Raw genomic sequence first — 19,894 nt, 5'->3', positions numbered from 1 at the left:
TGAGCTGTTTACTCTTGAGCCTGATTGAGATCAAGAAATATTAGTATTTCCTGTAACCCTTTTCTTTCAAATGCTTTAATATGAACCATCCCCACATGCTGAGAGCACCTGGGCTTTAGGAAGGTTCAGAGAATGTCTGAACAGTTAGGCTCTTTTGGATGACAAGAAGTGATGTTTATGGACATACACATATGTAGAACTAAGGCTGAAGTCATAGTTTCCATGACATTCAGGCATTCTCAGGCTAAGCAGGAGATGATCCTTCAAGTATGGAGTTTTGGATTCAGGCCCCTTGCATCTGCCTAAAAGACCTTAAGAAGTTTAGAGAGGAGAACTTGGGGTTATAGGCCTCGATAGTTTTTCCACTTGCTGATGGTCTTCATATAGGCTATCATCCTCTAATAACCATGGCCTACAGGGGGGGAACTTACTACTAGCAGCTTAAGAAGCTCTTTTAGCTCTTTAGCATCTACTTATCTCTTTAGTCAGTGTATCTTAACACATGGATGAGAAATAAGGTCTTACTCTAATCACTGTCTTTACAAGTTTCAATAAAGAATCTAAGGACCTAGACTCATCCTGCTATTGCAGAGAAGCTGTAAGTAACTCTGAGAACCCTCAAAATATAAACTATTTAAAAAATCACTTATACAAAGGCACAAAACAATTATTAAAGGGATGTGTTTTATATTGCATTGCAGGTCAGTTCTTGAGCCACGAAGTTAAACTTCTTCAGGAATCTTTAAACATAAACCAACAGCAAGTTGGCCAAAACCAAACCGAAGCATTACAGCCAAACCTTACAAACACTCTGAAAGTGAAGGGCCGGCTTGTTCCTGTTGTGTGGAAGCAAAGGAGGATCTACAATGGCCAGCAGCAAGTTGACTGCTGGTTTGCCAAAAACAATGCAGAAAAACTGATTGATGGCAGCTATAAAGACTACTTGGCTTCTCATCCTTTTGACACTGGGATCGGCCCTGGGACAATAAACAGCCTGTAAGACTGATCATAGCAATGCATTACAGCAGCATGTGTGACAGCGGGTCCCTTCTGAAGCCTCTAGAGATAGGCAATTTATGAATATTTCTATACTTTTTGGTGCCAAAGAAACCAAGTCTTGTTACCCTTGGAAATCCACTGTCTCTATTTCATGCTAGATGAACAGGGTTCATCAAATTCCTGAAGACAAGGAGGTGGGAGGAAAGGATTGAGGATACAGCTAAAGGTGTGATTGGTGCTCTCCCAGTGGGTCAGGAGGGAAAAAGGGGCTAGCAGTTCTACCACTGCAGAGAGCTGCCTGCCTTAAACCCATGCAGGGATATGTGCAATAACCCCAGGGGCTGGTGAGTCACCCATGAAAGGCATGAATCATACATCACAGTGCCTATCTAGAGAGGCAACCTTGGGTGATAATACTTTGCAAGGAAGTGATGTGGAGTACATGCTTCAGCCACCGTCCCTGGGAAGAGAAGAGGGAAAGGAGAGATGGGTGAATATTCACCTGCAGAGAGCCATTAGCATCAAAAAGGTAAGAAAGAAATAAAAACTTTAAATCAACAGGCCACAATAAGGTATTGCTTTCTTGGCTGTTGGGATAGGGTCTGGATTTGCCACTAAACACGCTGTGTCCTGAACCACTACAGACTCATAATAGAGGTGAAAACCCTTATACAGTTTATTGCAGTCTTAGAGCACAGGCTGCATGCAAAAAAGCACCTGTGGTCCTCTGCAGAAATAGGATTGGTGCCAGCAATCATTCCATAAGCCATCCCATTTAAATGACATTATAAATGTAATGATTTCATCCTGATTCATTAGTCCCTCAGAGAGGAACAAAGTTCCATTGTGAGCTTCCAGCAGACCTCCCACTTCCTTGAGCAGAACATTTCTGCTTCGCAGAGATTTAAATTTGCTAGAAGATGATGAACATTCACTCTCCATAGCTTGGGAACCTACAAAGAAGTGCCTCGAACTTGACTTTAGACTGGACAGTTGAAGCTGCTTTTCTAATCAGAGAAGTATTTATTTATTCCAGATCTTTAAAAATGTTCATCCCAGTTTCCCTGGCTGCTTCTCCTTCCTTGCCCTGCAGGAATTTGTACACAGCAGGAATTTGGCAGCAGAAGCTTAAGGGAGGTTTTGCCAGCCACCCCCACTGCAGGTGGTGCTGCTCTGCAAAGAAACCTCCAAACTCAAACAGCAAAGCTGTGGTCTATTTTAATATGAGGCACCGCTGAATAATGCTATACATCAGCCACAGGGGAGTTTGCTGGTAGAGAACTTGGCCAAAGAGGTCTCTGATAACCACAAAGTCGTTGTGGCCAAGTTGAACTCATGCATGCTCTGCCTTTTCTAGAGAAAGGAAGGCGGGTGGCTGATGGAAGCATCTCCAGAGCTAAATGATATCCATGTGTGAGGAGAAAAATACGAGGTTGCCAGAGAAATAGGTTCGATCTTGACTAATTTTTTGCATATTTAAAAACAAAGTCATACCGTTGCTGTCAGAGCTCCAGCTGCTGCTGTTGCGTTGGGTGGAGTTATTTTCTAGTTGCTTGGTCATTGAGTTAGCACTGCAGCAGCAGAGCAGGTAGTGAGCATAGTTTCTTTTTTTACACTATATTCTATGGGGAGACAGATACAGCCCAATGCAACCAACTAGAATTAACTGGGCTCTGCAAGGTCCTTCCAGAGAGCCTGCCAGTGCAAAACTTCTGCCGAGGCTCATGATTTTGTCTTCATGTTTTCTTCCAAAGTACCGCTTTGAGTCTGGCTATCTTGGAAAACAGCTGCCCTGCAAGGAGAAGCAGAGGCAAGACCTTTGGCAGTTCTGATCACACAATAACTAAAGAGACTTCACAGTATGCTCACAAGACAGGAATAAAAGGAGAGTCCGTGAGGTTGACTTCTATATCCAAGAAGATGGTGGGGATATCACCTCATCCATCACAAAATAACATCCTGCTTCACTAGCACAGGGTGAAGAGGGAAGTGACAGCAAACTTCTAGGCAGCATGTGTCTTCATACAGTCCTTACAGTCATGTTTTGACGCTCCTCCCACATTCTGCTGTTGAAGTGTATTGCTAGTGGGAGCGATTTGGTTAGACTCTCATCCCTCTTGTATATAGGTATGTATATATAGATGCATGTATTGCTAATGCTTCAGGTGCATCGTTGCTCCTCTTCCCCAGCCAAGAAAACATATTTCTTTTAGGGTCTGAAAAGAACAGTGATCAAGTCCAGCTGCCCAACCATATGAAGCACCTGGAGCAATGTACTCAAGTTCTCCTTAAGGTTCCAGTTATCCATTTCACAATAAATATTTTACAGTGAACACTATTATGAAGTTCTCATTTACCAAAGATGAAATGCACTTCAAAGCTAAGGGTAGGTACGCTTCATGCTCCTGGACAAGCTTATACTACCAGATAACTGAAAGAACCACTCTGAAGTTAAGAGAGTTCATGTTCCTGCTACTCCAAGGTCACTGAGCAAAGGCAGGTCACAGATTGAAAACCTCAGCTTCCCCCTTCCATAGAATCATTTGAGTTGGAAGGGACCTTCATAAAGGTCATCTAATCCAACTCCCCTCCAATAAACAGGGACATCTACAGGTAGATCAAGATTGCCCAGAGCCTGACTCAGCCTAACCTTGAACATGAGGTAAAGGACACTTTACCTCCTTCAGAATAGTCCAGGTTTGGTCTTCATGCCCTTTTTGATAGCTCAGATGCCCCAGGTAAACATATTGTGCTAAGTGCATGCACATGCACACATTTATCCTCATTTCCATGAGTGCCACAGAGCATTTTGCTTTGATGTGGTTTATGACCACAAACTGCTCAGATACAAAGGCTGAGCAATCGCACTGGAAGTGACTGCATCCAGACAGGTGTTTAATATCTCCAGTGAAGCAGACCCTCCCACCTCTCTTGACAGCCCATTCTGGGGCTCTGTCCCCCTCAGAGAAAGAAAGTTTTTGCCCTTGAATTTATAACGGCCCATTGTGAACCACCTCACCCAGCACTGGGCACCACTGTGTCTATTCCCCAACTGAGATCACATCGCTCACCTTCCATTTTAGAACAAGGAACATGCTGTTGTATAGTATTGCAGTACACAGCTGTATATCAAGAACAAAACTGAAATACCATTTCACCTAAGCAAGTTTCTAACAGGAAGCTGTTTTCAACTGCTTTTACTCCAGACCTTAAGCAGCACAGGGGTTACTCCAGCCCTCACCAGCCATTGTTTGGCAATGAGTGATGTCATGAAGCAATATAAATGAGCTGTTCAGAGAGCTGTGTGTCATTTCTTCCAGCAGCCAGTTGGCACGCCAGCACGAGTAGGATTTCGACCATTAAATAAAGAAGAAACAAAAAGAGACTTAAAACTCTAGAAATACATCATAGGGCTACACAGCTGCAAGTGTAGCCAAGCATGTCCGCCTCACTCAGAGGCACGCAAGACTTATTTGCATCTAACACTTCTAAACCGCTTTGAAGTAGGAATGAACAGCTACCCAAAGGAAATTCACATCCTCTCAACTTAGTTATTAAAGGACTAAAGCCCTCTAAAGTCAGAACATCCAAACCCTTTATCTACATGCCTGATGAATGAGCAGTTTTCCTTATGAAAACAAGGGAGAGAAGACCCCCCCCAAAAAAAACCAACCCCACAACTCCTGCCCAACGCTTCTTGAGACTTCTACAGCCTGCAAGGCTTGCCTCGATCTACGTGCTCAGACCTGGATCAGACCATGCTCTGGTTGGACTCTGAGTTTCAGTGCAACTGTCTACAAACACATTAAGCATCTGTTCTCTCCTCTGAGAGCTGCAGAATGTTTTGCATTTTCACTGTTTGTAGATTATCAGAACCCGTTAACAAGACAGAATAGGAAAAGCCCCACACCTCTAAGATGCAGCAAAAAAAGTGCCAGGATCTGGGATGACCCAACTGCTCCCATCCCCTCTCCTTTACAGGGTTAGAGTCTCACAAAACAAGGCATAAGAAAACGATTCAAATATGAAGCAATTTTAAGTCAAATATTTATTGCATTCCTTATAAAACAGTAGAAAAAAAATCAAACATCAGACCCACTGAGATGATCTTCCCAATTCAAGGCATTTAAATATATAATCACGAACCAGTTCTGTAGAGTATCTGTGCATATAAAAGTGTTACAGTTCAGACAGTATAGGATTTTTTTCTATAAAAAGAAGAGAACTTTTCGATTCCAGTCTCTAGCCCTGATAAAGTTACACCCAGCTGGCCAGCCAGAGGAAGTACACATCCTCACCCTAACCTCAATGTGCTGCAGTGTGCCTATGGTAGGGTTGGGTAGATAAAGCAGATACTGCTTAAATACAGGCTGCGCAGACACCATCCCAAAGAGATAACTACAGAAGGAGAGATCTACATGAGGCAGGTCTCCACAGATCCCTAGGGATCAGCTGTATTCTGCATCCTTCCTCAGCCAGCTCAGGAATCACAGCACTGCTTCCTTCCTCTACCTCCCTTGTCTCAGTGCTATCATATGACCACGTGGTAGCTGGGCTGCTTCATCTTCTGGTTTGTTCCCTGGAGTCCTGAGATATCCTGGTCACTTTCAGACTGGTCGAAATCCATGTCTGGAGAGAGCAGCACCTGGAGAAGAGAACAGACAGATGCTCATGGAATCAGAGTCCTCAATCAGATGGCAGCTGGAATTTCCTTCTCTTGTCTTAATACCACAGGCAATATCCCCTAGCAAAGAATATGCTGGAGGGGGGGGGGTCAAGCACCCCTAAAAGGATCTGCTGCAAAGCCTAACACTCTTGGCAGAGCAGAAAGGTCTTAAGGTCACCTGGACCATTCTAAAGACAGCCAGGACCATGTGAATCCAAACACAGATGCTCCGGTACCCCCAGCCCCTCTTTGGAGTTGAACAGGCAGTTGAAAACTCTGTTCACCAGGGGACAAAACTCACAGACATTGACATTCCGGCTAGGCTGCAGCCTTGGGGGAGATGCACAGAAACTAGAGCACATTTTGCAAACAGCTGTAACAATGAGACATTTTCCCAGGCCCCCAGCTGCTTGTGATCTCCAAAGCTCAGCCAGGGGAGCAAACAGAGCTCAGGGTTGCTTCAGTCACAGCCAGTAGGCTCAGAGATGCTGAGCTAGCCTGGCACTTTCTTATTTCTACCCAGCAGAGACTGAACTGTAGGAGCCAGAACAGAGCATCAGCACCTCCCACCTGTACCTCTCCTAATAAGAACCCTTTACTGCACAATCACAAGGCTGCCCGTTGCCTCCAGAACACCTATGCTCTCAGCTGCTAACCTCAGACTTGAAGCTATCAAGAGGCAGTTCTGAGCTAAGTGGCTGCCACCGGCCCGGAGCATTTGCTCGATGCAGACGGAACCATCCTGATGGGACATCCTCCAACCATAACATCTGGAAGAGGAAAAAGGCTAGATTTTACTCAGGCTATGGCTGCATGGCCCCACAGAAGAGCTACAACCTAATGCCAGCCAGCAGGCTGGACAGACAAACTTTTTGCATAGGCAGTATTCTATGATTCTGTTCACAGCTTGACAGATTGTTTACTCAACCCCATCTGACTCCTTCAAAGCTCAGCTCTGAGCAAAAGCTGCCCCTATTGTCTTCAGCCTCAGCAATAGCAAGATCTAAGCACAGATGATGTGCAGTCAACCCAGCAGTAGCAAGGAGCCAAGAGTTTCTGGCCAGCACTGGTCCCCCCACATCAGTCAAAGTCTTTGACACTTGGGGTCTGACTATGCTGTGGATGGGCACAAGTTTAGGAGTGGAGCTGAGGGCTTTCAGTTTTATTTCCTCTAGATGAGTGATGCCAGAAGTCCCTCCCCTCTCCTCCACTTACCCCACAGTACCTAGTCTGCATCATTAGTTCATGGCCAATAAGGGGAAAAAGAGCCAGTTAGCACTCTCCCCCATGCCAAACCAAAAAAGAAAAGCAGCAGCTTCACTCAGTTAAGACTTCCCACTCAAGTCTCAGCCCCAACTGACCCCAAATTCATAGAACCACAAAGTTTGCAAAAGGCAACTAAGATCATCTAGTTCAACCATCAACCCATCCCCACCGTGCCCATTAAAAACACGCCCCTCATGGCCACATCTACTTTTTCCTTCTACACCTCCAGAGATGGTGACTCCACCACCTCAAACTGATGCCTCATCAATTTGTGATGCAGCTGGAACTAATGAACTGTGAAGCCTCACATTCATCCCACAAAACCCTCCCACCTCCAAGACACCAGTTACAGGACAACTCATAAACTTGCAGCCCAATGGGCCCACTAACAGCTCAGCCAGACCTAGAGCATAGCATTCATTGGTGGAATAAAAAACAACACAACCAGAGCAGGAGTACAGCCTTATTCACAGCCATCTTTAGACACAGTTGTGAATGAACATATCCCCCACTTGTTTGTTTATGACAGCACCACCAGGACAGTCACCACAGCAACAAGAGCAACTAAGCAGGAAAAACAAACTGCAATGAGTCAATGACTTCAAAGAAGCCAAAGAACCACAGAACAAGACATTCGCCCCACTCTCACATACTCCATCTGATTTTGTTATCCTCACAGCAGCACATCACATAGTCAAAGGATAGCAAGAGGTCAGATTAAGATCTCATTCCCCCCTATCCCCTTAAGTTAACCTACACAACCCCATTCTTTTTTTGTTCAAGACATCACAGGAAAGTTTCCATCTCTTCCAAATGAAGATTTCCTGTTTATCATATAAATATCACGATGCTGGAGGACCCGAAAAAAATGGGTGATTAATTACACGCAGCATTATCTAAAAAATAATTCACTGAACTCCGACAGGCTGCAACAGGTCGTCTTTGGAGTCTAATGAACTGATCATTTAGGTGGCTTTCAAGCTGCAAACTCAGACCTCCTCACAGCCAGCCATGGCTGACATAGAAGGCACTGAGTGTTGTGAATCCAGAGCCCTTTGGGCTGATATCTGCCCACTTTAAGAGCTCATACAATACCACTCAAGCCAACAGTTCTCTGGTAACCTTTCCACAGCTCCATGGTGAGCTTCACGATGAGAAAGCACCTCGCTGCTATGAGGGTCATGGTACAGGCCCTCATTTCCCCCCCCCCCAGACAGAATTGTTTGGGATGTTTCAGCACAGCTTGGTCAAGGCACTTCCTCTGCAGATGTTTCCAGGTCAGAAAATCAGTGGTACAGCTGGAAATGGACCATAGCTTTCCAGTCTCAGGACAATGCGCTGCTGTTCCACTCAGCCCCCAAATACTTCACGCATTCCTCCTCGCACTGGGAAGAATGAGTTGAAAAACAGAGAAGCTCAAGGGCTGTTTCCATGCAAGACATGGAATTTTGTCTGAAACTCCATCAGTTACATGCAAAGACAGGAACCATCCTGCCTTCCTCCCACAGCTCAGTTAAGATGAGTTCCCACACCTCAGCAGGACTGACAAGTGGGACAGTCTCCTACCAGACACACCTCTATGCCCATCTTCATTTAACTTTCCCCTAATGAGCATTTCATCTTGAGCTATTAAAAAATCAGCTCAGCTAGCCAATTAGCAAGTCAGAATTGCTCTTGGAGTGCTCTTCAAGTCTTAAAGCAAGCAGGAGAGGTTTCAGCATTCACCATTACCTTCAATCTAGCAAATTTGCTGAATTTATAGTTCCTATGGAAGGAATTAGAATTGGTGCTGAACTCCACGAGAACCAAAGGCAGGTCCGTGTAACATATTAGCTTTCTTCTCAGCCTTAAATTAACCTCCAGTTTCTGTGCAAGGACTCTGAGAAGTACCACTGCTATTAGACCGAATTTTGCTGTAATTTGCCTTCAAAAGTGTAATCTTTTGAGGAGGAGAGAAAAGAAAAAGCAGAAGCTCACTTACTCCCTGAGGAAGAAAACTAAAACAAGTCCAAAAAGATCAAATACAACATTATTAAAACTGACTTGTTTTCCGAAGTGGTGAAAACAAAGAAACCACTGATTAGATCTTAAGTTTATCAACAATTACAAGAACAAGGGAAAAGAAACGCAGGTCAAGGGCAGGACACAAGCAAAACCTAAATCAGGGCCAAGCAGATGAATGCACTACCCTACCCTGCATAGCATCAGATTCAGATGGGCACTCTGAAGTTTCCTGTCCATCCCACACAAAGGCATAAATGAACTGAACATTTACCAAGGTAGGACACAAGTGTGACAGAGGGAGTATTTAAGGTTGACTTGGAAGCAAGAGTGAAATTCTTCTGCACGAAGACTGAGCTTGAGCCTGTCAGAGTTTCAGTATGAAAAAGAAAGTAATCCACAGAACTGCAGGGGTTGGAAAGGACCTCAAAGATTGAGTCTAACTCCCCTGTCAAAGCAGGTTCCCTACAGTAGGTCACACATGTAGGCATCCAGATGAATCTTGATCAGCCCCATAGAAGGAGACTCCTCAACCTCCCTGGGCAGCCTGTTCCAGTGCTCTGTCACCTTAACCGTGAAGAACATGCTGGTGTAGAACTTCCTATGTTCAAATCTCAGGCCATTTCTCCTTGTCCTACTCCTAAGCACCACAGCAGTTCCATTATAAACAAGAGCCCAGTGGCACATTGGTAGCTTACCAAAAGAGCTTTGAAACCCATGAGATGGGCAATTATTTGGTTTGCATTACAGCTGTGGAGTCAGCAAACAACATCACTGGTCTAGCCAAGTCTCCTCTTGCTTCTCATCTGAACCGCCAAGGACAAAACTAACATTTCATGGAATCATTAAGGTTGGAGAAGACCACTAAGATCATCCAAGTCCAACCACCAACCCATCCCAACCATGCCCACTAAATCACATCCCTCCAGTGCCTTATTTACTCTTCTCTTGAGCACCTCCAGGGACAACAACGCCTCCACCTCACTGAGCAGCCTGTTTCAGTGCACTTCCGCTCTGGGATTAAGTTTTCCCTGATATCCAGCCTGATGTTATTGCTGCTATCCCTATGGTAAGTGCTGACTATGGTTTTTATTAAACAGGTTAACTTCAAACCCACTCCTTTCCTTTCTCCCCCTTCTTTTCCAGAGAAACTGCAAGTTCAAGTGAAAATAATGACACTACTGGTAAGATAGGCAGAGGGTTGAAATTCAAGAAGGCAGCATGATGGGGAGCTCTTGGCGCCTGCTGCTAGACAGCACTGATGAACCCTGATAAACCACAGGACACATTAGCCCCAGCCAGCCCTACCCTGTACAGAGATGCTTCTCAGTTCCTTCTTTCCTCCTGTCTAGGTAGACAGCAGGGAGGGAAGAATAACCTTTTCACATGGGGAAAGTTTAACCAAAACAAGCCCCGAAAACCCTCATTTCCTGATTTTTGATACCAAATTCCAGCTGAACCATCTGTAGCACTCAACCATCCAACAACGTATTCAATAGCATAAAATTAAAAAGTGAGAAAGCGGGAGCCTACTGCAAGGCCCAATGCCAAGAAGCAGAATTAGAACAAAAAGGTCACTCATAACTGACTCTTCTTTTTAATTAACAACCTTCCCTACCCAAATTATTTGTGTAGGGCTGGAGAAGAGGCACCGGAGCATATCTGAGCAGTCCCTGCAGACAGTTCCGGGTACAAGCTTATCACCTTAATGGTGAAACTGTAGTAATGGATCAGACAGTTTCAAGGTGGACAGATGGAACGTTTCAGAGAAAGCTTTTTATGAGAAAAGGAGCCAAATACCTGGAGGATATGAAAAGCCTTTGAGAGAAAGATTCAGCCTGCAGGAGTCCATATCCACCAGGTGAGACACCCTATCTAGGTCAAGCTATCAGAAGAGCCTTTCCAACTTGTGGAGATTAACTGGTGGCTTCTTAGGTTATCCAAAAACTGAGCTAGATGCCATAAAACAGTTGTTCCCTCCAGTGGAGCAAGGCAGGAGACAACTCCATTTCTATGGAGATCTGGTAACTTCAGCACCATCTGTGTATCTACACCAGCCTCAAGCTTACGTTAACATCTGTGAGGTTAAGTAACCCAAGTTTAGGTTGCAAAAGGTTGGAAAAGAGCTTGTAGCATCTGAGTTGCTCTCAAGTCAAAACAAGGGCAACAAGGCAGCATAATATTAGCTGAATTTAAACCTCGGGAACACTCCAGCACATCCAATCAGTCAAGCAATCTTCACCATCACTTTTATATCTGGAGTGGAGCTAGGTTGGAGGCCTGCCCAGGAAGCACCATTGTTGAACACAGCAAGCAAGCAGGACTGTGCTTATAACCAGAGCAAAGTTTGTGCCTAGAGTTAATCCACCTTTATGTCCTAGGTAGCAGTCCTTAGCTTCAATATACAGCTATTAAGACACCCCGGTACTGCTCAGCTTCAGATCAATACAGTTTTCTTCAGGATGCCCCAGAGCTCAAGAAACTCCCCAGGAAACATTGCTCACGTGTTCTTAGTAACCCAGCCAAGCCACAACTGTTTATCTGGGTGTTGGGCCAAGAAGAATGATTCACTTGTCTCACCAGTTGCTTGCATCTGCCTGCCCTTCCTGCCAGAAGGACAGATGCTGCGTCCTCCTGAACCCTTAAGCCATCCCTACTGAACACCACTACCTATGCACTCATTGCAGTAACGATAGTAATTGGTCATCATGCTCATTAGTACAAGAACAGAGTCACTCTGTGAAATAGCTCTTGCTTTCTCAGTGCTATTTCTGTCCATCCTAAATTCCTCAGACACTCCAGGAGCCAGAAGTGTCTGAGCGGAGGGCCACAAAGATGGTGAAGGGCCTGGACCATCTCCCCTATGAGGAGAGACTTAGGGAACTGTGTCTGTTTAGCCTTGAGAAAAGAAGGCTGAGAGGGGACTTGATCCAGGTTTATAAATACCTGAGGTGTGGGAGCTATAGTGGCGAGGCTGGTCTCTTTTCAGTAGTGCGTGGGGACAGGACTAGGGGCAATGGGCTGAAACTCCAGCATAGGAAGTTCCGCACGAATGTGCGCAAGAACTTCTTTACGGTGAGGGTGACGGAGCACTGGAACAGGCTGCCCAGGGAGGTGGTGGAGTCTCCTTCTCTGGAGATATTCAAGACCCGCCTGGACGCCTACCTGTGCGACGTGGTGTAGGGAGCCTGCTTTGGCAGGGGGGTTGGACTCGATGATCTCTAGAGGTCCCTTCCAACCCCTATAATTCTGTGATTCTGTGATTCTGTAAGTGATTTAACCTTAACTCCTGCCAGTGAGCTGTAGGATACAATCACAGTGTCTCTTGATACCTGGAGTCAGGCACTGAGCACACAAACAAGGGCTGGGAGCCAGGGGAAGGAAGGGAATCCAACCCAGTGAATCAGGTTGTGGCTTCTGCAAAAATCTGATGAGAAACTCAGGCAGTACCTGCCTGACAGTCCACGCATCGTTAACTATGAGAACAAGGACTGCTGATACCGGAGCATTCCACTTCCACTCCAGTCTCCTTAACTTCAAAAGGCAGCCTCAGATGATGCAAAACACAGCTTTCTAAAGCAACAAGACTGAATAATTCAAAATAATGATAAAAAAAACACAGCTGGGCCTTGTCCTCCAAAAAAAAAAGTACTCATAGTTTACTCATTGTAAACAGGGAAAGCAAGTTTTGAGCCAAGATCAATTAATAATGGCAAAGTTGATAGTGCCAGGTCAGATGTTCCCACCAGCTTCAGCCTGCCACTCGCGATCCCCCTCTCAAGATGCTGTCATCCTAGAGTACAGTATTTTAGATCTACTTTACTACATCAAATCTTCCCAAGGAACCTCTGTTGACCTCAGCTACAAACATGGAAAGTTACTTCAACTTCCCAAGGTCATCCTCATATTCATCAAACATCAGTCCAGGTCTATGTAACATGATGGTACACTGCATAATAAAACAAAAGCCACAGCCAATGCACAGTTTGGTCTCTGACTCAGCACATCTTTGGTCTTACCCGAGATTCCTCGCTCCTCCTAGCTTGTGGGGTTTCCGTGGATCCATTGATGTTCAATGTGTCTTTCTGCTTGTGTTTCCTCATGATCAAGCTGTCCACAACCCAGAACATAATGGCCTTGGGGAGAAAGGAGTTTCATGAATAGACTGCAGAGATCAAAATAGAAAGTCATGCAAGCCAAGCTACTACTTTCTTCTCTTTATGGATCCCTCAAACCTCCATCCTCCATCCGCCTAATATCCAAATGAATCCTGTGTTAAGTGTATCTGTTGGGGTGGATGAGGCAAGTTGCTAAGGTCTCTTCTTCACAAATACTCAGGATTCCCTTTTCACTGGAGGCCAAGTGAAAACAGGTCACAGAAAACCAAGTTTCTGCCAGAATTAATCACTGAACCAAAGCCATCCAATATTCATTCACTTGTTCTGCCTGCATCAGTCACTTTAAGAACCAGAGCTTGCTTTCTAACTAAGTGTGCCATGAGGTGGTGTTGGGAAGGGAGGTTTGAATAGCACAGGCAGGTAAACCCATCCTTGCCAGAACTTCATCTGTCATCACAAGCATGATGAGTTCACTTCTTTTCCAGGGGAGATCTCAATGCTAAGATCTGTTTCTTACTTGCCATATTGGGGTAGTAATTTATCTGTCAGTAGAACATTGCATAGAATCAGGAAAACTAGAGAAAACAGTTTGGCAAAAGCTCTAAGTTTGAGAATATCAGTAGTTTTGGGCAGTCTGAACTAATCTAGACAAATGGTTGATATAGAATAGGTTACTTTAAAGTATCTTTAACTTTGAACTACTGCTCCTCAGCACCCATCACTACACCCATTAGTTCCAGCCCCCCATCACTAGCACCCAAGAGCTTTAGCACTTCTGCTCTCATGACTGCTCGCAACAGCGACATCACAGCTTTAAATGATGCAGTTGGACAAAGACCATGTCTGGCAGAAGGTCTATCTCTGACAATACCCAACAGTTGATAAAAGGATCCAGGTCTCTTGTTTTAACAGTGTTTTCTACCTGTGTTGCATTGCAAGAAAAGAAAAAAGCACAGCACATGGTCAGTCCAGTGCCCTTGTACCAAATACTTGGCACTACGCTTGCAGAGATCTGTCACCCATTCCAGCAGGACTAATGTGACCTACAACAAACATATTGCTACTCTAAATGGGACTCCAGCCTCTATCTCTGCTGAAAACATGCTTTTTTGGCCACTCCAGTAGCCTCAGTGAATATAAGCAAAAAAGTGTTTTCTCTCCTCAAGGTTGGAGTACAAATAAGACATGCTCAAGATATTTGCAGCTCTGTGTTGTTTGCAGGGACTCTTTACTTGGCATAAACAACAAAGGATATAAGGTTTATTTTTTTCCTTCCTCAGCTACAGTGCACTTAAAAAAAAAAAAAAAGCTTCCTTGACCAAGGACAGCTTTCTTGTGATGGATCATAGTAAGAGGACTTTTTTGCCCTGAAAGTCCACTGAAATATCATCTTGTATTTTTCACCTCTCTTCTCATACACGTTTCCTCCACTTTTACTTGCTTTTGAAAGCACTGCAAGTTCACACTGATAGGCCATTCCTATAGGAACTTTAATAGGCTTTGGGGCACCTGCCACACAGCAGCCTGGATAAGAGAGTGGGAATTAGAAGCAGAGCCCTTGGTAAAGGCAGTAGTTACAGATTCATATTTGTAGCAAGTATCTTTGCTTCCACTCTTTTTTACCTTGTCCATCCACTTTGATTACTCAAGGCTGCCCTAAGCCATGTGCTGTACATCCTTCCCATTGGAAAGTATCGGTTTTCAGACCACCCCACTTTGTACTTGCAATGACATCACTTACATTCACAATAAAAGGCACAACAAGCATGACCAGGACCAGCTCCAACTGGGGGTTTGGGATGTAACTCAGGAGGATCTGCTGAAGCTGCAGAGAAAAGAAAAAGCATTTAGAAGCATCACTGAAATAGCTGTGTGCTGCAAACAGGATCCATTCTTAAGCTGACTATGTCTTGGCTAGGGCCCTGCATCCCTTGCTTCAGCCTAGCACTTAGAGCTGGCTTAGGGTATTTATTTAGCCCAGCTGCCAAGCATTTCATTTTCAGCAATAAAACGAGTACAGATAGACTTTAACTACCTGTGACAACAGCTGGTAGGACTGTTCTTGGCTTCCTAAGCCTAGCTGCAAAATTAAGTCAACATATTTGCACAGCCACGTGCTAGATCAACATTCACAGCCAAGTCTGAGCACTGTAGGCTGCTACGTTTGAAAGAGAAGCCCTAAACAGGAACAGATAAATGCTCCCAGACTGCTGCAAACAACAATACAATTAGGTCACAACAGCCAGTTGGGTACAAGGTACCAAGTGCAAATGGCACTCAATATTGGGATGTCCCCTTAATTTATTAAATAGCTTTTATACCAGTGAATGACTCACAACACCTACCCTCCACCATATAAATGGCTACAACACCCAAAAGAATGTATGGTTCTTTAAGTAAAACAATCCCAACCAACTACTGTCCCCCTAGTTACCATATAAAAGCATGAGGAGAAGGGTAGGGCAATACTTTGGTAAGGGTTAATTTGGAAAGATTAAACTAGTTTCCCTAGTTTAGGCACAAGACCGCAAGTTGACTTGACAAGATAATGTGGAAATCCCCTGGCAGAACTGACGTAGCTCAGCCACCAGCCCAGCCCATTTTATCCTTCCAAGACTGGAAAAGAAAACTGAAGAAAAACAATCATATCCCACTAGTTCTTGACAAGCAGGAGAACGTATCAGGAGCCAAGTTGTTATGAAAATCATGTTTCCTCGGACTTAAGTAATAGCTAATTATCACAGAGAACTGTCAACAAGTCAGAAGGATTAAAGACCTATGATGATGTGGGCCATTAACAGGGTAAAAATGACAAGAAACAAACCACAATAGCTGTAGCTAGGAAAATGAAATGCAGTTTAGGAGCCTACCTTTGTCCAACCAGGGATCAGCAGGACAAGGCTAATCAGGGGCTTCTCCACAGCCAGTATCACCAGGTAGAGGACACACTGGCCAATCCAAGCAGCAGCTTGTGGAGGGTCACCTGGAAGAAGAGCACAGTACATAGACATAGAACAAGACAGTCTTGCAGATAAGTTACCTCAGGCTTGGCATATGTCCTATAATGCGTACATTCACCTTATACATATGGGGAGAGAGGCAGCCCAGGCTCTGCCCCTGCTTATCCAGCAGCCCTCATATACACAAGAACCACAGCTGAAAGAAACATCCCCAATAACTTCAAGGAGATTGGCTAAACAGATGGATCTTGGTTTGGGTGACATTCTCCTCCTCTTGGGGAGAGTTCTGAATGTACAGAGCCCTGGGGATGCATCTTTTCCTTCTCCGTCAGCCACCAATAGGCATTGCAGGTATCCAGCCTATGGTACTGAGCTGTTTTGAGCTGAGTATATACAAGGATAAGGGGAAGAAACACTGCTGGCTCCATCTAAAAGCACAGATCACTGACACCCCTGTATAGTGATTAAGCTTGCATGCATTGACTCTATGTAGTGGGCATGGGTTGACACTTGGACTAGATGATCTTAGCAGTCTTTTTCAACCTTAGTTATTCTAGGCTTCTAAGCTGCTGAGACTCCTGAGCTTTCAGATGGCTCCTTACAAGCAAGCATTGCTTTGGGAACATTAGTAGCTTGGTTTGCCCCTCTTGCCAGGGTACCAGAGACTTCATTTCTCTTCAGCTTTGCAAACCTAGAGTAGCCTGTAAAGAAAAGTTTCACCCCACCACCATCTCTTCCCCCCATTACTTTCTATGGAATAGTAAGCTTGCAAAAATCCTGACCCATACGGACCAGAGTTTAAGACTGATAATCTTTTCTGAGTTAAAACCCACTTCAATCCCCAAATAAAGCTCTCGACAACAGACCTTCTCCTACACCTCCAAGTTGCTCCCCTGCCAAATATTACCTGCCTACTTCCCAAAAGTTTCTGGTCACTGATGTTAATGAGAGACAAAAGCTTTCAGTCCTAAACTGAATCAGGCTTTTGCTGATTGAGTGAACAAACGGTTACGTGACACTGTCTGAGCAAGAGACAGTGGCTCCATCCCGCTAGGTTTTACAGTGACCCGCTAAAGAAAATAATCAATGCTAATTAAATATGAATGCTCCCGATGAAATACTCAGAGTAATAATAAAAAAGCATATTTGTATTGCTTGCAGCGATAATGGCACTGTATCTATTACAAGTGCTTGCTTCAGCCGTCTGTAAGTATCCTCCCAGCTGGTTATCATCTTCCCAGGTCATCGGAATATCTTGGGTCTGCAAAACTGAGCCGCAGTATCTGGCTTAGTAAAAAATGCAGCACTTCCTCTTACCATCCAAATCTAAAGATAATCCCTGGCAGTTTTCACTTCCAGAGGAACTGGGCCAGAACTTGGAACTGCATCTGTGCGAGAAATCCGCTCTGAGGGGTGAATGCTCAAGCTACTTTTGGATGGCAACAGACAGGGAGCTCTGCCCTGCTTTTCTCAGCACAGTGCTGCTGAAACACAGCAAGGGAAGCCCACACAAGCAGTTTGCAAACATTTACCCAAATCATCATGCATACCTTTGGTCACAGAAACCAGCAGCACGGGCCAGGATTTACTAAGAGCTGCTATCTGACCAAGTCCAGCACTGGAGGAATCTGCTTACCAGGAAATGCAAAAACAGGCCTGCATGCATGTTTGTCCTTCCTGTTATTTATTAGCAATGTCCCAGAATATTTACAATGCCACTGCTGAGAACAGAGGCATCCAGTGAGTCTCTCTGCGCCAGAGAGCTCCATGTGATCACCTTGCATTCCAGCTTTATAATTGCCCAAGCCACAACTGAAGAGGGGAAAGAAGGAAGCAGAAGTTGTGGTTTCAAGATGCTGAGAGCCAAAGCAGCAGGAATTACATGGAGAAGGAGCAGGGAAGGTTACATGCAAGTGCAACGAGCACTGAGGATTCTGGAAAGCACACGTCTGCACTCCCTGGCAGGCAGCAGCTGGATGGGTGGTCTGTACAGCATTGTTGACAGACTGCAGTTAAAGGCTGGGGTCAGAGAGGTTTTACTGTTCCTGGAGCACATACAGCCTCTCCTGATGAGTTCTGGTACCTACTCTTCTTCAGCACTAGCTGAGCCTAGTGGGGCTTTCTGCCTGATATCCCCAGACCAACCAATCCTCTCATAAGCCCTTGGGTTGCCATCATCTATCAGAGTTCACACAGACAAAAATAAACATACCCGTGGGCTCCTTCCTGCAGCTGAACTCTTTGCCTTTTGCTCTGTGTCATCAGCTGTTGTGGTCAATCCCCCATGGAGAAACAGGGACTTACAGCACAGCTTTGCAAGTCAACTGTCCCGCATTGGTTGCGGTGACACCTGCAGCACACTTCTCCCCTATGTCTCAGCCCTCTCCAAAAGCATCATCAAGCTGGAGATACCTCCTAAATGCCTGCTGCCTCACACCCTTTTGGCAATAGGTCACTACTATTCATCATCATAAGCAGCCATAGATCTTACTTCTGCATACTGTGCACTTAACAGCCCTAACCCTCCATCACTCAGATAGGTTCTGGCTAACAAGGCTGAGATGCAGACAGTAAGAGAAACAATCTGCTCCCTAACCCACCATGGGGCAGATTCACCCCTATCTTTAATGCCTTCTCACCTAAACCATTTCTCCCTCACTTTCAGTCTTAAAGAAACCCCTCCTTTTCCTTACTACCCACCAGAACTTCACTTTGTCAAAGGTGGTTCCACCTCTCGAGCATTAAACACTCAACTTCTCACTTTGATTGTTCCTGCATCACCTAAAGCAGCCGGTGCAGATCTCCTCTGCACTAAGAGTATCTAATAGCCCTCTGACATACCCACACTAAACAGAAGAATGATTTGCAAAGAGACCTGCAGACCTACGGGTCAGATGCAACCATCTGCTCTATCACCTTCAGCAGCCCCAAGTTGCTACTGTCTTGGAACCTTGTTCTCAAGACTCCAAGCTTTGTTTTCAGAACATGGGAAGTTTCTGTACAGGAATGCATCCCAAATCACAGAATTAAAAGTCATTACTGCCATTACAGGAAGATCACAGGGTGTCTTTGCAGTTATTTTCCAGCATCCTGGTCTCCCAGAGACAGAAGGGTGCTCACTTAAATGCTGGCTTCCTACAACCAGATGGCCAGAAGCATCCTTAGATGCCACTTAATGTCCTCAGTGAGCCAGAGCACTGCCCAGAAATCCCTCAGTCCGTGGATGTGAGAGATTCCCCTGAGATGGTGTTGATGGGCTGATGGTTGGACTAGATGATCTTAGATTCATTATGGTTGAAAAGATCACTATGATTCTGTATCAGGTGTTTCCACTAGCAGATCTGGGTGTGTGCCTACAAGCCTGTTTCTGCCATATGAGACAGCCAACCAAAAAAAACTGATCCACTCTCCCTGAAGGCAGAAACCAATTCAATGCCCTCCCCTTTGCTGCAAGCCAAACTTCCCTTTCTGTGCAAGGAAGCAAACAGGCACAAAATACCTCTGCAGATGTGCTAAAGAAAACCACGTCACATTCACTTTGAGTGGTTCCCTGCAGCAAGGACAAATATTTGCCCTGCAGTTCCTATGGAAATGATGCACACTGCATTCTGACCATTCTCCTCCAGCACCCTACTCCACCATCAGCACCACCTCCTTGACACAGACCTGGGATCCCCTGTGCCTGCAGCGACCTTAGACACATCTCATGGGCTCCCACGCACAAGCAGAACACAACTGCTTGCAGAGCAAAAGAAGCACTGCCTGAAGTATTTGAGTTGTTACCATACAACAGGATTAGCTTTAATCCAAGCTGTGTAATGTACCAAGCTGTCAGAGCCCACGTGTTAGTGTCAGACAGCTTTATTTGTGGTCTTCCAGGGACT

At 45.0% G+C, this 19,894-nt stretch overlaps 2 protein-coding genes across 3 annotated transcripts in view; one reads left to right on the top strand and one right to left on the bottom strand.

The window, feature by feature from the left end:
• The window catches only part of ITIH5 (inter-alpha-trypsin inhibitor heavy chain 5), a 46,652-nt gene extending 43,316 nt beyond the window's left edge, over positions 1 to 3,336 (top strand). The window contains exon 14 of the mRNA XM_072359133.1: positions 702 to 3,336. Within this exon, the coding sequence (XP_072215234.1) occupies positions 702 to 1,000 (299 nt within the window). The 3' untranslated portion in view covers positions 1,001 to 3,336. The remainder of the gene's footprint in view (positions 1 to 701) is intronic.
• A 1,689-nt stretch (positions 3,337 to 5,025) lies between these two features.
• The window catches only part of LOC140259076 (store-operated calcium entry regulator STIMATE-like), a 29,121-nt gene continuing 14,252 nt past the window's right edge, over positions 5,026 to 19,894 (bottom strand). Inside the window, exons 5-9 of one of the 2 annotated variants that reach the window (XM_072350064.1) lie at positions 15,921 to 16,033; positions 14,792 to 14,875; positions 12,952 to 13,068; positions 6,322 to 6,435; positions 5,388 to 5,644 (exon numbers count right to left, since the gene is read on the bottom strand). In XM_072350064.1, coding sequence (XP_072206165.1) covers positions 5,531 to 5,644; positions 6,322 to 6,435; positions 12,952 to 13,068; positions 14,792 to 14,875; positions 15,921 to 16,033 — 542 coding nt within the window. In that variant the 3' untranslated portion in view covers positions 5,388 to 5,530. Of the gene's footprint in view, positions 5,645 to 6,321; positions 6,436 to 12,951; positions 13,069 to 14,791; positions 14,876 to 15,920; positions 16,034 to 19,894 lie in introns of both variants that reach the window. The other variant, XM_072350073.1, reaches the window with a different exon arrangement.

Source organism: Excalfactoria chinensis, chromosome 1, assembly GCF_039878825.1.
Source record: "Excalfactoria chinensis isolate bCotChi1 chromosome 1, bCotChi1.hap2, whole genome shotgun sequence".
NCBI lineage: Eukaryota > Metazoa > Chordata > Aves > Galliformes > Phasianidae > Excalfactoria > Excalfactoria chinensis.
This window is presented reverse-complemented; position numbering and strand designations above follow the sequence as displayed.